The 16,145-nt window shown below is 54.8% G+C and overlaps 1 protein-coding gene across 1 annotated transcript in view; it reads left to right on the forward strand.

Annotated features, from left to right (window-relative positions):
- The window catches only part of Cdx1 (caudal type homeobox 1), a 28,154-nt gene extending 12,009 nt beyond the window's left edge, over positions 1-16,145 (forward strand). The window contains exons 2-3 of the mRNA XM_048811792.1: positions 14,492-14,637; positions 15,080-16,145. Of these exons, the coding sequence (XP_048667749.1) occupies positions 14,492-14,637; positions 15,080-15,301 (368 nt within the window). The 3' untranslated portion in view covers positions 15,302-16,145. The remainder of the gene's footprint in view (positions 1-14,491; positions 14,638-15,079) is intronic.

Consider the following 16,145-nt stretch of genomic DNA (forward strand, 5'->3'; position numbering starts at 1 on the left):
CGAGTGGATGCGGCGCGGCGTGGCGGCTGGAGGCAGTGGTGGCAGCGGTAAGGACACCTCCCCTCGCCCTGCGCCGCGCGACTATTCCCGGGGCACTGGCAGGTGCTCTGCGCGGCCCACGCTGCCCCTAGTTTGACCTCTGCCCTGGCCGGGCTCGGGTTGCCGAGAGCGTGGCCTCTGATCACTCTCTCCCTGGAGGGCTGTTGTGTCTTCCCGCTGAAGCTCAGCCAGCAGGAGCCCTGGGGAGCCCACCAACCCTCTTTCTGCATAGACAGGGAAGCTGAAATCCCGCGAAGTGAGGAGACGTGCCTGTGCTTGTGCAAGGCGGAACTAGAAGGCAGGTCCTCAGACTCCTATCCCGGCACTCCTAGGGGGTCTGGCCCTGGTGATCTTCCTGGGCTTCTTCCACTCCTGTCCTAGCTCCAGCAGAGGCGACAAACCTGGCGTCCCTGTGAGAGTGGGCAGGTCACTTCCTTTCCAGGACTGAACCCCCTATTTTACAGAGAAGAGATTGGGTCGTATCTTTTGGCTGGCAAAGAGTCTCTCTCAGTAGTTTGGAGCTGGGGTCCCTACCTAACCTCCCCAGGGCCCTCCCTGAACTCTTGACCCTGGGGGAGGGGAGGTAGATGCTGTGGGGAAGGTGGCTACTGTTTGGCTCTGAGCCTGTGAACCTCCTGCCCCCAGGCAGGCCTCTCTGATCCACCCTCTTCAAAAGCAGGGGAGGGGGCAGGACAAAGGCTCAGCTTTAATGAGGGGCGGCCTGATCTTTATGGGTACCCCCTTTGTCATGTAACAGACTGGGACTTGGCTCAGTAGTGACTCCTGTTGGCCGGAAAGTGAACAGGACACCCCATTGTCCAGATTGTGTCTGGCCTGTCCTGACAAAGGCCACCTGGCTTTGGGGGCGGGAAGCTGGCCTGCCCACCCTTTGATGTCCAGTCCCTACTTCCCTTCCCCCAGCTGGGAGCAGCCTGGGACTTCCCCTATCTTCTCTCCTCAACTGCCATCTCCCACACACACCCAGCCTGCCCCCTAGGCAGATGCTAGGCAGACTCTGGGCAGCGCCTGATCAGTACCGCAGGCTCTGGCTACAATCATACCCTTCTTGGAAGTCCCAAGTTCCTATCTGCCTCTAGGGAGGTACAGGCAACCTCGCTCTGCCAATCACCTCTGTGACTGATTAAGTAATATCAGGTAACGATATGGAATATTTAACTCTTAGAACATTGAAGTGGGCACTGTTTTTACTCTTGCTTTGAAGAGGAAGAAACTTTGTCACCAACTAAATACTTGCCCAAAGCCATAGAATGTTACGGGACTGGGACTTGAACCCCAGTAGACAGAGCAGCACACCTGTGCACTCTTACTCTACTACACAGAGCTTCTCAGAGATTAGTCATCCCTTTGGGGTCTCAGTTTCACTGTCTGTGAAATGAGTGGGGAATAAGGTTGAATAGCAGTTTGAACCCTGCTTCAAGTTACCAAAAGACTCCTCTGCAAAATACAAATCTTTTCCTGGAGAAAAAGGAGAGCCTCCCAGAAGCTTTGTCTATAAATCCCAGAGGAAAAGCCCCACATTATATTCCAGGAGGGGAGATATTGGGGGCCTTGCCCTCAGCTTCTTGCAGGTGTGTGGCTGGGAAGTCTGGAGAAGGAAACCCACATTTTCTCTCTTCCACTTGTGGCTTCCTGCGGATCAAGTGACTCTGCAGGTGGATGAGGAAGGTCCCCATGGGCAGGGACTTGGAGAGAGGCCATCTGCTGTGTGGGCTGGTAGGGTTCAGAGACGTGGAGGGAGCTTGGGAGAGCTTCTGGGCTCTGAGATAGACGGAACACCTGGTCTCTGGGCATAAGAGCAGCTGAGCCCCGCTCCACTGGTGGTCACAAAAGTCATTTGTAAACTGTTATCTGCAGGCAGGTGGGGAATGCCCAAAGGTAAAAGCACTCTGCTTTCGGAGGATAGAGGGAAAGGCTTGGGAGACTTGGGTTCCGGAGGCTCCAGGAGGGCAGTTCCCCGGAAGCCAGGTTAGACCCGTCCTGCTGAGGATACAGGAACCTTGACTTTGGGAAGCTGGATGCTGCAGCTGACTGCTGCAGGTATGTGACTCTCGGTAGTGCTCCTGACCTGGGGGCAGAGTTGGGCTGGGACAAAAGAAAGGCCATGCCCCTCCACTCTTTGGCCTCAGTTTCTCCTTCTGGGCAATGATAGCACAGGTTTCTGGAGGAGGCTCCTGGGTAACACTGTGGTCTGGGACAATTGAAGGAAGGACACTGCAGGCCCCGGCTCCTTAACCCCCAATGACACTGACCATCAGGCCTTCAGCCTGCCATTTTCTTGACCAGTCAGCCCCTTCTGTCCCCCTTCTGAGCACCTAGCTTCCTAGAATAGCTAAACTGGACAGTTATCAGGTGTGCAGATGGGGAAACCACGGTCCAGAGGTGACAAGGAGTGTTCGTTTTACACAAGTGGAGGCTGAGCTGGGACAGGTCCAGATGAGTCAGTTTAGACTTCTTCTGTGGATTTCCATTGTATGTACAGTGAAGTCCATGCTCCCTCCTGAGGTGCACAGAGCTGCACAGCTTCAGCACCTGGCCCTGCATGCCTCCTCCTGCATGCCTGGCCCAGACCACGCCCCACTGCCCTGCTCCAGCTCTCCAACCTTCTTGACGCTCCTCAGTCCTGCCAAGTCCCACTTCAGGTCTTGTGCACCTGCTGTTCCCTCTTCCGGAAGCTCTGCCTTTGCACACCTGGCTACTTCCCGCCCTTCAGGTGTCAGCTCAATGGTCACCTCCTCAGAGCGCACCTCTGTGATTCCCAGAGTGGACCCCCCACATCCACTGATGATCTCTGCGTATTCCCTTCTGAGCACTAACCCAGTGCCAATGTACTCGCCTATTTTGATGTGTGCTTGTGTGCTCTCTGTTCCCAAGAGGCCCAGAGTCTTTCTGACTTGCTACCATATCTGGGCACCCAGCTCAACTCATGGCACCTAGTAAGTGCTCCATGCATTGTGTTGCACCAGTGAACAGGGAAAGTGTAAGGGACCCAAGGCGTCCCAGAGAACAGGGGAAGGGTGAGATGTTGGCTTTGACATGGGTTTCTGTCACCGTCTGGGGATTGGACCCATGACTGTCCAGCCAGCAGTTCCAGTGGATGGTGGAGCCTGGCTGCCCACTCGGACAGTGCTCCTGCCTGACTTGCGGAGCTGCAGTCACCGAGGCTGGGACTGAGACTCTGGCTCTGATCTCAGCAGGGTGGTAGAGATGGGGACCTTCAGGGAGAGGCTGTTGGGCTTCAGTCAGGCTACAATCCTTCAACAAAATGTTAGTCAGCTCTGAGTGTTGCTGTCACTTGCTGTAGCCAGGATGGGGATGACTACAAGGGGCACTATTATTCTGTCTTCCTTCTTGGCTCTATAAATATCAGTGTTTTCATTAGGAGGGTTATAGTCATGCTTCTGTCGTGGGCTCAGCCTGATTCTTTGTGGATAAACAGTGCTTCACACATTAGTGGCCCGTTGGGGTGCCTGGTCTCATAGGACAGGCAGATGTTCACTCAGATGATGAGGCGGTTGCAGCAGAGTTCAGGTCCTGGTCCAACTCCACCAGCTTTCAGACGAGGAAAGTGACACAGGCAGAGAGGAGGGACACTCTTCTGCCCACACACTCCAGGCCCACCCCTTAGCCTATTGCCACAGCTGCAACCTGGCCTCCCACCTCCAGCCTCTGAGGGATGCCCCAGCTGTTTCCAAACCAGTTGTGAGGCTGACCTTGTCAAGGCCCATCCCCTGCTCAAGAGCATTCCCTGGCTACCTACTGCTGTGGAATTGCCACTTCATTATTAAAAAAAAAAAAAAAAAAAAAGCCCCATTTCTGATATTTAGAGCCCTTCTGAAAACTGCCTCCACCCCAGTACTGAAGACATTCTCCCAACTAGTTTGCCTAGAAACAGAGATGTTCTCTGGGGACAGGTAAGAGCCAGAGTTAGGGAGTCTCAGGTCTGGGACTGCATTTCTTTTAGAAGCTGTATAGCCTCAGGCAAGCTAAGCTGCATCATTTCTCTAAGCCTGCGATTCTTCCAGTGTAACATTAGGATAATGATAGGATTGAACCTTGAAGCCACGGTGCCTGTAAAGTACAGCCCTGTTCCTGGTACACAGTAGGCAGCTGCAGCACGTGGGCACTTATGATCACCTCTGCCAGTCCTTGGCAGGTGCACACAGGTACACACCTCACACTTGCTGCCTCTCCAGTCTGATCCTCCAACCTGCACTGCCCCTCCTTCCTCCTCTGCATACTTACCAGTTCAAATGCTGCTCCTCCTCCAAGCCCACCTCCTTCAGGAAGCTCTCCCTGATTCTCCCCCGTCCAAGCACTCTGTCAACAACATGCATTGCTGACTGTCTGCTCTCATCTTCTTACTTATCCCTGCCAACTGCCATCTGATATCCCCCCAGGACCAGTCCCGTTCAGTCCCAGCACCCCCTGTCTTGCACATAGTAAGAGCTCCTGATAAAGCTAATGGGTGGCATGGCTGAGTCTTTGCCATGTGCAGGTGTTGTGACGAGAGCTTTGCACAGGTGATCTCACCTAAGTCTCGTAACAACCCTAAGACGTGAAAGGATCTATTATTGGACTCATTTTACCGATGAGGTCGTTGAGGCTCAGGGAGGTTACGTGGCCTGCCCAAGCTTACTCAGCTACAGGATGGTGGCACCAGTTCCACCAGAGTCTAAGCCCACTGAGCATCTGTCAAACAAAGCACCACCTCCCCCATGTGCTTCCCAGCCCAGGTGGGGAAAAGGAGGCCAGCCAGGGGATGAGCGTGCGAGGCTGGGGGGGAGGCCGGGGTGGGGGGCACAGCAGGGGCCAGGCTCTTGAAAGCCGCTTCTCCACGCAGAAGCTCCATTTGACACCTCGGCTCTCAGATGTAGCTGGGAAGGGGAATGACCCAGTTAGAAGGTGGCAGAAGGCTTTTTTTGGTTGAATACCCCCCCTCCCGCCCGCCCCTCTTTGGCAGATACTGCTGCTTAGCGCTTCAGGAATCGTTCTAAAGGTCCGAAACAGCTTTGTTAGCAGCAGGGGCTGGTTTTGTCGGTAGGGAGCTGTCTTCGTGGGCTGGCTTCTTAGGCTGCTGTCTGGGAGCTGCTAGGATTTGGAAATAGCGTTGACATCTGGAGCCAGAGCCATCGCTGTCAACAGGCTAAACCCTCCCGGTGCCAGCCTCAGCCCTCACCCTGCATAGACCCCACTGCAGCAAGAGGGAGAAGGAGCAGGCAGGAGGTCACCACTGTGCACAGCATCCTCCAGTGCCTTCCCGTTGTTCTCGAGGTCAATCCATTCCCCTCTGCTGGAGGGAATCCAGCCGCTCCAGCCTCATCCGGTGCCCCTCTTCTTATTCATTCATTCACTCATTCATTCACTCAGGAAGGCAGGCAGTAATACTCTCTTCTATGCTGTAGATTCTTCTGGGTGCTGGGGATTAGAGCTGAACAAGGCAAGCAGGATCCATCAACAGGCTGCCACTGAGCCCCTCACTCTGTTCCTCCCTGCCTGAGGGCCTTTGCACATGCTGTTCTCTGTTTCTGGAATATTCTTCACTTATGACACAGAAGCTTCCTTCTAAATTTTCAGGTCTCAGCTTCAATGTCAGCCCTTCCAGGTGTCCCCTCACCAAGCTCAGTACAGTAGCTTTCGGCTCCCTGTTCTCTGTCCCCCACACTATGAATCACAAGTGACAATTATTTCATTTGTACATTTGTTTTTAACTTGTCTCCCCTCCCCTCATGGAAGAGATGAATAGCAAATAAGGGCTGAGCACCTGTCAACGTCGCAGTAACACGAGCTGGTGTCTACTGGATGCTCGGCACTTTGGCAAATGCAGGAGTTCAGACCCCAGACGGCACACTTCTCCATCAGCTTAGTGGCTGCTGACAGGTAGCAGTGAAGTGGATGGGAACGGGTGCTTTGGAGGCTGAGGCCACCAGCTGGTGGGTTAGATGTGGGGGATGAGGGGGACAGGCCTCAGTAATGCCAACTAGGCCCTTGGCCCTAGTGACTGGAGGATGCGGTGTCCCTTGTGAGGGAGATGGAAAAGTAGCAGGTTTGTTTCATTCATTCAATAAGAATTCACCATATAGTCAACATGTGTGTCAGGCACATGGTGAGCACAGTGCCATGGTCCTCACCTTCACGAGCATGCGGGAGCCAAGGCCCTTGAGGAGGACATCTGCCAAGGTCATATAGCTGGCCAGGGGTAGGAAAGGGCAGGAGTCCAGAGTCCCTCCTGGAACTTCAGCTGAAAGAGAGCCTGCGGAACCACCTGCAGAGGGTTAGCAGGGCCTTCGCCTCCGGCTAGAAGAAGACGGCAAGCGGGGCATGGCCTGCGAACCCCTCCAGGAAACAGACCCGGAGGCTGCAAGCGGCTCAGCCTGGGAGGAGACTTGAAGGGATGCAAGTGCTGTTTCCAGTCCTGGGCTATCCTGGGCTGGGGTGCCCTGTGGAAAACATGGGAAGAATGCAAATGGGTGGTGGGTGCAAGACCAGCCCCTGCTGCCACTGGGACAAGCGCAGTCTGGGTGGGTGCACTCTGCGGCATGGCCCCGGCCTCCGTGGGAGCTGGGTCTAGCAGTGTGTCCAGAAGACCCTTCTGCCATGATGGAAATGCTCTACATCTGAGCTGCCCAGTAGGTGCCCATAAGCCACTCGTGGCAGTTGAGCACCTGGAATATGGCTAATGTGACTAAGAAACTCAATTTTACTTTTTATTGAGTTTATTTCAGTGTGGTGCATTTTGTCCCATTGTCCCAGTTGGGAAACATATGAAAACTTTAATACAGTGTATAATATGTCATATGTTATAATAGTCATAATAGCACTAATTGGCATTAATTAACATAATACATAAGCTCTGGATTAAGATCGCCAACTTATTTTAATGCACCTGTGTCCACTTCATTAACATATTTGCAAAATTGAAAACTTGGACTTAATGGATTAAACAGCCACATGTGGCTGGCTGTGGCGAATCAGGCAGCATAGGGAAGTCCCTCTCAAGAGGTCCTGGAGTGGTAATCCATTCCAGATGGCCTCCTTGTTCAGCCGCTGTCTCTCTAGGGTAATGCCATTGCCTCATTGTCACACTGGCTTTTATTAATAATTACTTGTCAAGTAGATGATCACACCTGGCCCCATCACCACCTTGGAAAGGAGGCACTCACACCTGCATTTTTCCAAAGAAATCGACTGGAATTCAACGAGGTCCAGTGGCTTTGTTTGGGGACACATCACAGGCATGTGGCCAGCCTGGGTTAGAACCTTCAGATCTCTGACTCTGAAGTCCCTTCTTTTGCTGTTTCCCCGAGCCAGGACAGACTGTGAGCCTTGACAAAGAAGACAGAACAGCCAATGATGTCAAGGTTGCAGGTGGCCCAGGAGGGAAGGGGCGCAAAGACGAAGAACTCTGGCAGGAGGGAGACGTGGGAGGAGAGGCTTGGCCAGGGTTGCTGGGCTCCCTCGGGAGATCAGCCTGGCCATCCTCCCTTCTCTCCCCACACTCCTCAGCTCTCCTCCAGGGATTGAGTGAGGAACCATTATACAGAAACCTGGGACTGTCCACTCAGCCAGGACCCAATTATGGGCCCAGCAGGAAGCCTCATGGGCCCAGAAAGTATCCATTCATCAACAAACTGATGGGTCAGCTGCAGCAGAGGTTCAACTACAGGTGGTGTGGATGGGGAAACAGACCCAAATTGGAGATCACATGTCTGGCCGATGGCCCAGCCAGGTTTCCTCACTCTTAGGCCAGCGTGTTCTTTGCCCTGTGGCTCTCTACCAGGCGACATTCCTCCCTTTTCCCAAGGGATTCCTCCAACATTCGTTTCTGCAAATAGCTCAGTTCTGCTTTTCTTATCCATGGCTCTATGTCATTCACAGACTGTATTCCGGGTCCTTTCTGTGCCCCTGGCAGTGGGGAGGAAACCCAAGGATGTTCAGACACCCGCCCTTCAGCTAAGTTGACCAGGCTGGACCACACCCTAGTTCTCTGGCCCCCTCAGGCAAGGCCTGGAGACACCTCGTACACCCAGCCTTTCCCCAAACCTCAGTAGGGTGTGAGGCACCTCCACTTTGGGTCACCGCTACCTCCCCCAGGTTTGTGTTTTATATTAAATTTCTTTGTCTGCTCATCATATTTGAATTTCTTTCCCTCTCCTCAAATATTCTAGAAACTGCCCAGCATCCTCTTGGTTAAGTCCATCTCTTTTCTTCCCCACTCCAGTCCCCAAGGGTTCTCATCACTCCAACTCACCGTGGGCCCTAATAGGGGTCAGGCTCTTCCTTTGCAAACTGTTGAAGAGAAGAAGGTGGCCAAGGTCCCACCCCACGTCAGTGGCAGGCCTGGGACAAGTAATAAAAGCTTCCCACTCAAAGCCACAGGCTCTTTCTTAGTCTCTACCAGACCTAGGAAGGCAAAGGTACCCAGACTCCTGGGGCAGGTCGGCCCTTGGGAGCACCCCCTTGCACCCTTTGTCTTTCCCACTTCTGTCTTTGCCTGTTGGCTCTGCAGTCACCTCAGCAAGTGACCTGAGAACCTCTCTGGACTCGTTTCTTCATCTAGAAAAAGGAAGGCTCTTTGGAGTAGGAGTCTGTGGCTGCTCTTCCCCCACTTCCCTAGCTCCCTCCCAGGGAAGGCCCAGGCTTTTCTCCTTGTGTCCCCAGGCTGGCACCAAGGACACTGATGAGCTCCCTATGCTTCCTGCTCCACTCTGCTGGAAGATGCAGGCTGTGCCCTCCCTTGGGTCTTGGCTGGGGTGATAGGCAGTGAGGAGGGTCTGGTCTCTGAGGAAGGGCTCAGAGCTGCACAGAACTTGAGGACATAGGCCCTTGGGAGCTGACACCCCAGCCCTCTTTTGGGACACAGGAGAATCTGAGGCCCAAAGAACAGGGGGACTTATTCAAGGACAGACAGATGTTGCAGAACCAGGACCAGGATCTATTGAGTCTAGCTGGGGCTTGTTAGAGATGGCAGGGAGATGAGGAGTCAGCAGACCCGGGTGGACCCTGGTGGAATGCATCTTTAACCAACTCTTGTGCGTGAGTGTGTAGCGTTGGAGTGGGATCCTGATGCACAATCATTTGGGGCTGGACCACCCAGGGAGGGGTCACCGAGGATTTGGGACTGGATTTGAGGTTTACACACCATAGGACAGAGCTGGTCATCCCTCAAGGCCACACACCCAGCAGGAAGAGGGCAAGGGAAGTGCTGACCCAGACATCATTTGATTTTCTTGGAGCCACTCATCCCATTCTGGATCAGAAGCCACATTCTGTCCTTGCCTGGCCCAGGCCAGATGGGGTGGGGGGTCCACTTCAAGTCACCAGGACTCCTACCCTTGGTCCTTCAACTGGGCAAGCCTGGTGTCTAGACTCTGAGACTGGGAAATGGGCCTCAGAATTCAATAATAACAAACACAATCAGAGAATCAACAAACACTGGGAGCTTTGTGTTTCCAAGTTGGAAGGCACCTTAACAAAGAAGCAGTCCCATCCAACACACCATCCCTTGCACAGATCCAGTGCCTGACATTCCTGCCAAATGGCTGTCTCATCCATATTGGAAATGGTAGGCTCGGCCCTCCTGGTGCATCTGCTACATGGCAGGCACAGTGCTAGGCACCACCCCTCTACGCCTCAGTTGGAGATCATTATGGGAGACCTTCCACCATGTGAGAGGTTGAGCGCTATTTCTGAGGCTATTTCTGAGACCTGGTTTTGAATCCCGCCTGCCTTGACGTGTGGACCTCTCTGAACCTCAGCTTTCTCATCTGTAAATAGATGTCACAGTGACACAACACCACAGGTTGTTGAGAGACATATTCAAAGTGCCTGGTGCATGGACATGATGGCTATTATTAGAATAATAATTATCCCCATTTTACAGATACAGAAAATGAGTCTCAGAGAGGTGAGGAGACTGTCCTAGGCTGTCTTACCAGTGAGAAGATGCCTCATGCAACCAGAGGTCTGCTCGTGCAAACAAGCCCATACCAGAACCTGGAGAGCTGGTTAAGTGCCCAGAGGCCCATTCCAGCCTTGCTGACTCCAAATTTCAGGGCCTGGATCTGTGCTTCAAGAAAGCTCCCTGGGAGTTCTGAGGCTGCTGGTCCTGCCCTTTGCCTGCTATAGGAGGTGGGGTGCTCACGGCCTCTGGCAGTAGCCTGACCATAGGATGAGATTTTGGGGTTTTTGTTTTTTGTTTTTTGTTTTTATTTTTGTTTTTTTGGTACCAGAGATTGAATTTAGGGTCCACTCGATCACTGAGCAACATCCCCAGCCCTATTTTATATTTTATTTAGAGACAGGGTCTCGCTGCATTGCTTAGCACCTCACTGTTGCCGAGGCTGGCTTTGAACTCCCAAACTTCCTGCCTCAGCCTCCCGAGCAGCTGGGATTACAGGCCTGCGCCACTGCACCCAGAAAGGATGAGCCATTCTTTGTATTCCAAAACCAGAGCAGAGAGCCATCCGAGGTCCTTCCTACCCCGACCCCCTGCTTACCCCTGAAGGGCTGGGGGCTCCCCGCCATCTCGCCACCCACACAGGCATCCGGTCCCAAGGGTTACTCGTTAGGTGGCTGGGAGGGGCTGGCCCCTCATCAGACACCTGTTAGAGAAGCCTGGACTTCCCCCTTAGCCCCAGAGTCCCGGGTTCCTGTAAATCATTCATCCTGGGCCCTCTCCCTGCCCCGTCGCTCTCACGCACCACCCAGGCCCCTCCTCTCTGGGCTCTGGAGGTAGCACAGGTGCTCAGAAGATGGGACAGGAAGGATTGTTGAGAGACATATTCAAAGTGCAGTTCCTAGTTCTATCTAGAGCTGAGACCGAAGCCCAGGTCTCCTGACTGTCATTGAAAGTACAGTTCACATCTGCACATGGTAAACACTGAAACACCCAGAGTCTGCCTCCACCAATGGCTTTCCTCCTCCAGCTCCTCTCCCCAAAGGAGCAGCCCCTGTTACTGGGCTTCTCATAGGTTCATTGGAAAGAACTGTATGGAGACATGAACAGTGTGTGTTGTGTATCCCCCGCTTTTGTACAAAACAGTGACATATTTTTTTTTTGCACCAATCTGTGTCTTGCTTTTCCACATATCTTAGAAACTGCTCCATGTTGCACTTTTGCAGTTTTGTGATTTCGTCTTGATGACTCTTCTCCACGGATGCACCCAGTTATTTTTCCTCCCTGGACGACATGTGGGAGTCCCTGGGTTCTGGGCCACATAAGGAATCTGACATTTTTCTTTGGCAGAGTCCTTTTCTTGGGAATAAAAGCATGTGCTTCAAGCAGCTTGACCAGATAGAGGCTGGCCAATGGGTTCCTATGCCCGCTGGCCCCTCTCCCAGGGTAAGAGATGGGATTCTCGGATGCCAAGGCCCTTGGACCAGGTCTCCACTGACACCCTTGCCAGAACCAAGGAGAAACTATGCAGCCAGCATCTCAAGCCTCCCCTCCATCTTGGGAAGAGCTGGGCCAGAGGTCATACCAGCACCAGGCAGGATGACCCTCAGCCAGAGCCTGTGTGGACCCCTGCTTCCCTGGCCTGTGAAATGGCCCTGTGCATTTTCCTGTTTCCACCAGAAAGAACAGGAGAGAGAGCTGGGTGCAGAGGGAGAAGATGCCTGTAACTGCTTAGGCCCAGGTCCTGGTGGGCAAGGAGCCCCATCTCTGCCCAGGCCCATACTCTTCCAGGGGGTGGCTGGGAGTCCTCTAGGTTTGTTTGGTTTGGTTTGGTTTGTACGGGGGATTGAACCCAGGGGTACTCTGCCACTGAGCTACATCCCTGGACCTTTTTATTTTTTATTTTGAGACAGGGTTTCCTTAAGTCACTGAGGGTCTCACTGAGGGTCTTATTGAGACTGACCTCAAACATCCTCCTGCCTCGGCCTCTGGAGTCCCTGGGATTACAGTGTGCACCACTACAGCCTGCTTTCTGGGTGTTTTAAAGGGCCCAGTTGCTGCTGTCCAACCCCAGCACAGGCCAGACTCCCAGCCCCGCCCCCCACTTCTCTGACCCCTCCTTTCCTGGAGGGGGTGGTCTGCTGTTTACACTCCTATTGCCAATGCTTAGAGGACAATGTGTGGCAGGCTCAGCAGCCCCAAAATATGGTGGGGTGAAGAGATATGCACTGGAGGAAACAGAGAGAGCTGCTAGAGCAGGGGACACAGTTTTGGGCAGGTCTGCGCTCACTGGGGCCTCCAGGGACCCTGACGACACAGAGAGGATGAAAAAGAGACTTGCCAGGCTTCTTATTTGGACCTCTGGCTGCCATGTGACCATCCTGGACTCGTCTCTTCTCTGTAAAAAACGAAAGGAGACTAAACTCCCAGGACTCCTTCCGGCTCCAGCTGAGCAATCCCAGCAGGCGGGCAGGGGCTTCAGAGCCCTCCTGGGCCCTGGTTGCGGTGGCATTAGGCAGAATTGTTTTGAAACAGTGTTGAATTTTCTAGACTAAGAAGAGGCCCCATCTGGAGCCACAGCCTCAGCAGCCACTCCCTTGGCCCTTTCCTGGGGCAGACCTGGCCAAGGGCCGAGGCTGTCCCGTGCTCAGTTGGGCAGCAGACTGAGGTCAGGGGATCCGGAAGTGTCCGGTGTGGTTCTGCTGCTCTGGCAGAAAACCCAGGGAACAGCCGCCCAGGAACATCTGTTGTCTCCCGCTCTCCACAGAGCCGTTGGCCCACGAGGAGCCCGGTGGCTGTCCTGCCAAGCTGCGTGGGCCTGGTGGAGGGCAGAGCCAGGATGGGGGTGGGCAGTGCAGAGGCACCGAGGGACGGCCAGGGCCAGGGCTGCAAGCAGGGAGGTGAAGGCTGGCTGCCGTGGGGCCCTGGGTGAGGTGGGCAGGGCTCCGCGGTGGCTCTGAGACCCACCAGGCCCTGGAGGACACATGCGTGCTGGGGTGCACCTCCTATTTATAGCCACATGGTCAGCTGCTTACAGAGGAACTGGTATTTTGCCAGGCCCCACCCCAGCCCAGGCCAAGCAGGACTCTTAATATCCTCCCCAGACCTCCAGTCCCAGCCCCAAAGACAGCCCTGACGTGAAGCCCAGATGCTCCTCAGTCCAGCTCCTTGCCCTGGCTGAGCCCCATCTAGAAGCAAGCCACTACCTCCTCCCTCCTGGGTTATTGCACAGCCGCTTCCTCTCCCCAGTCTGCTTACTACACAGCAGCCAGGGGAATGTGAAAACCTACATCAGACTTCATGTCTCTCTGCTCAAAACCCTGCAATGGCTCCCATCCCAGACACAGTAAAACCCAGAGTCCCTCCCCTTGTGTCCTGCCCCTGTTCCCCTTGCTTCCTCCATCCCACCCCACCAGCTTCCTCACTGTTCCTCAAACCTGTCAAGTGGCAGCTGTGCTCCCACCCCAGGGCCTTTGCACTTACTGGTCCCTCTGCCAGATGTCTGCTTGCCTCTTTCCCTTCTCTTCTTTAGCTCTTTGCTCAGATTCCCCTGCTCAGTAAGGCCTTCATGAGCCAGTATATTTAATAAAAACTTTTTTTTTTTTTTTTTTTTGAGACTGGATCTGGCTTTGCTCTGCAGGCTGGCCTCAGACTCCTGGGCTCCAGCGAAGCTCCCTTCTCAGCCACCTGTGGGGCTGGGACTCAGTCACCACAGGCGCAGGCCTCCTCCCTAAATTCTTAGTCCTCCCTCTCTGCTTTCTTTTTCTCCAAATACTTATCAATTAACATTTCAAGTGTTTTCTACATTTACTTTCTTTTTGTGGGTCCTGCTCCCTTAGAGCCTGAGCTTCCTGAGGGCAGGGATTCCTTTATTTTGTCCCCTGCCTACCCCAGGGCAGGGCTCCAGGCAGGAGCTCAGTGATGATGACCTGGGGAGCCACCTGCAGCCCTGCTGCTCTGGGCCTGCCCCCACCCTGCTGCAGCCCGGCTCAGGGTTTGCTGTCCAGGGTCAGGGACTCTTGAGGTCCAGCAAGCCCCGTCCTTCCTGCCTGAGTGTGGGGTCAGCGTTCAGCAGGGACTGGGGAGCCCCGGCCCAGCTACTCCTCAGTTTCTGAATCCTTCCACTTGCCCATCCAGCCACCGTGGCCTCCCCTGTCCTCTTTTGCACAAGAGAAAGGAGCAGCTGACATCTTCTTAGCCTCAGTCTACCCTTGCCTGCCAGGTGTCCCCTTCGGATCTGTGGTGTTCAAACTCATGATCTGAGGATCTCTGAATCGGAACTACTTGGGGGCTGTCAGCCACAGTTTCCCCCAGGCTCTCACATTAAATAGGGGCGCCCAGAAGCTGTGCTTTTACAAGCTCCTGGAATGTCCTTTGCTCAGCCACAGCTGGCAAATGCTGACTAGAGCTGGCGGAGCTGGTGGTCAGAGCGGGTCCCTGGGTCAGGAGGCCTGAGAGAAGCCCCAGCCTCAACAGCAGCCCCACCTTTTGTGGGTGCCCCCCCTTACCTTCCCTCCTGGTCCTCCTGCTTCTCAGGCAAGACCCGGACCAAGGACAAGTACCGCGTGGTCTACACGGACCACCAGCGCCTGGAGCTGGAGAAGGAGTTCCATTACAGCCGCTACATCACCATCCGGCGGAAGTCAGAGCTGGCTGCCAATCTGGGGCTCACCGAAAGGCAGGTGTGTAGGGGTTCCCCCACCTCAGCCTGGCAGCAGATTACAGGGCTCAGTAGAGGGAGAGCAGAGAGGCCAAGGGTCCAGGCCGTGGTCACAGCACAGCTGACCCTGAGCTGCTGCCAGCAGGTGCCCCAAGGAAACCTGACATTCCTGCCACCTCAGTGGGAGCACCTGGCTGAATAGCTGTGCCCTCGAGCAGGCCATGGCCAGTGCTGTTAGGCCCTCTAGGAGGGAGCAGCCATGGGGAACAGGAGGGCTCCCGGAGGGGGCCTTGGAGGAGGAAGAGGAAGGTGGCCTGGGGGAGCGAGTTCTACAGGGAGAGGAGCAGGAAAGAGGCCACAGACACCACCTAGAGAAGGGCCAGCCCTATGTCTTCCTCTCTCCTCGCTCTGCCACTCTCTTCTGCCACGCATCGCCCGTAGCCTCCTGTTCTATGATCCTGCAGGTGAAGATCTGGTTCCAAAACCGGAGGGCAAAGGAGCGCAAAGTCAACAAGAAGCAGCAGCAGCAGCAGCAGCAGCAGCAGCCGCCGCCGCCCCAGCTGCCGCCGGCCCTGGACGGCACCTCTGCCCCCGCAGGACCGCCCCTGGGCGGCCTGTGCCCCAGCAGTGCTGGCCTCCTCGCTGCCTCCTCCCCGATGCCTGTCAAGGAGGAGTTTCTGCCCTAGCCCTGCCAGGCTTGTGGCCTGGGGCCTGGGCACTCAGGTGCTAGGGATGGGGCTTCTGTGGGGCCCAAGAGGTCCTACGAGTCCCAGCCCCACTGCTGATCTTTGGGTCACCGTGGACAAGTCACCCACCCGCTCCCTGCATCCTTGGCCCGAGTGTGCCATGAGCTCGTGGCCTGCTGGCTAAGCACCCTCCAGTCCCCGATTTCTAGACCTCAGGGGAGTCGGGGCCCAGTGCTGGAGGTCTCAGGCTCCTCGAGACATCTCAGGCCCCAGAGCGCTGGGGGACAGAGCAAGACAAGGCCCTGCCTCCTCCTCGTGGTCTTAAGGAGTGAGGTGAGGAGTGAGGTGGGAGGCCACCGTAGGGACCAGACTGACCTGGAGAAGAGTCTCTTACCCAGAGAAGGTGGCAGGTTTGCAGAGCAGGACGTGAGAGGCAGGCTGTGTGGTTCACCGACACTCACCTCTCCTGCTCAGACTTACCTCGGCCTGCCTCACAACAGTGTGCCCTGAGTCCTCCCCAGCCGGGATGCTGACACAAAGCCCCTGGGCCTGGACCTGGTGGCCCTCCTTGTCCACTCACCAGCACTCTCAGGGAGGCCTGCAGATAGAGGGACCCTGCAGGGGAGAAGGGGGCTGAGTGCACCCTGCAGAGTCCTACCACTCCACAAGGCTGTCTGTCCATCAGGATTCAGGCCCCAGGGAGCCGCCAGAGACTTTCTCTGGACCAAGCCAAGGTCACAGCTGGACAGATGTTATATAGAGACTGGAATCTTTTGGATGCAGCTTCAAGAATAAATTTTTTTCCTCCTTAAAAAAAAAGTATAGAATCATTATACATAGCATT

The sequence above is a fragment of the Marmota marmota genome, unplaced genomic scaffold (genome assembly GCF_001458135.2).
Source record: "Marmota marmota marmota unplaced genomic scaffold, marMar, whole genome shotgun sequence".
Lineage (NCBI taxonomy): Eukaryota > Metazoa > Chordata > Mammalia > Rodentia > Sciuridae > Marmota > Marmota marmota.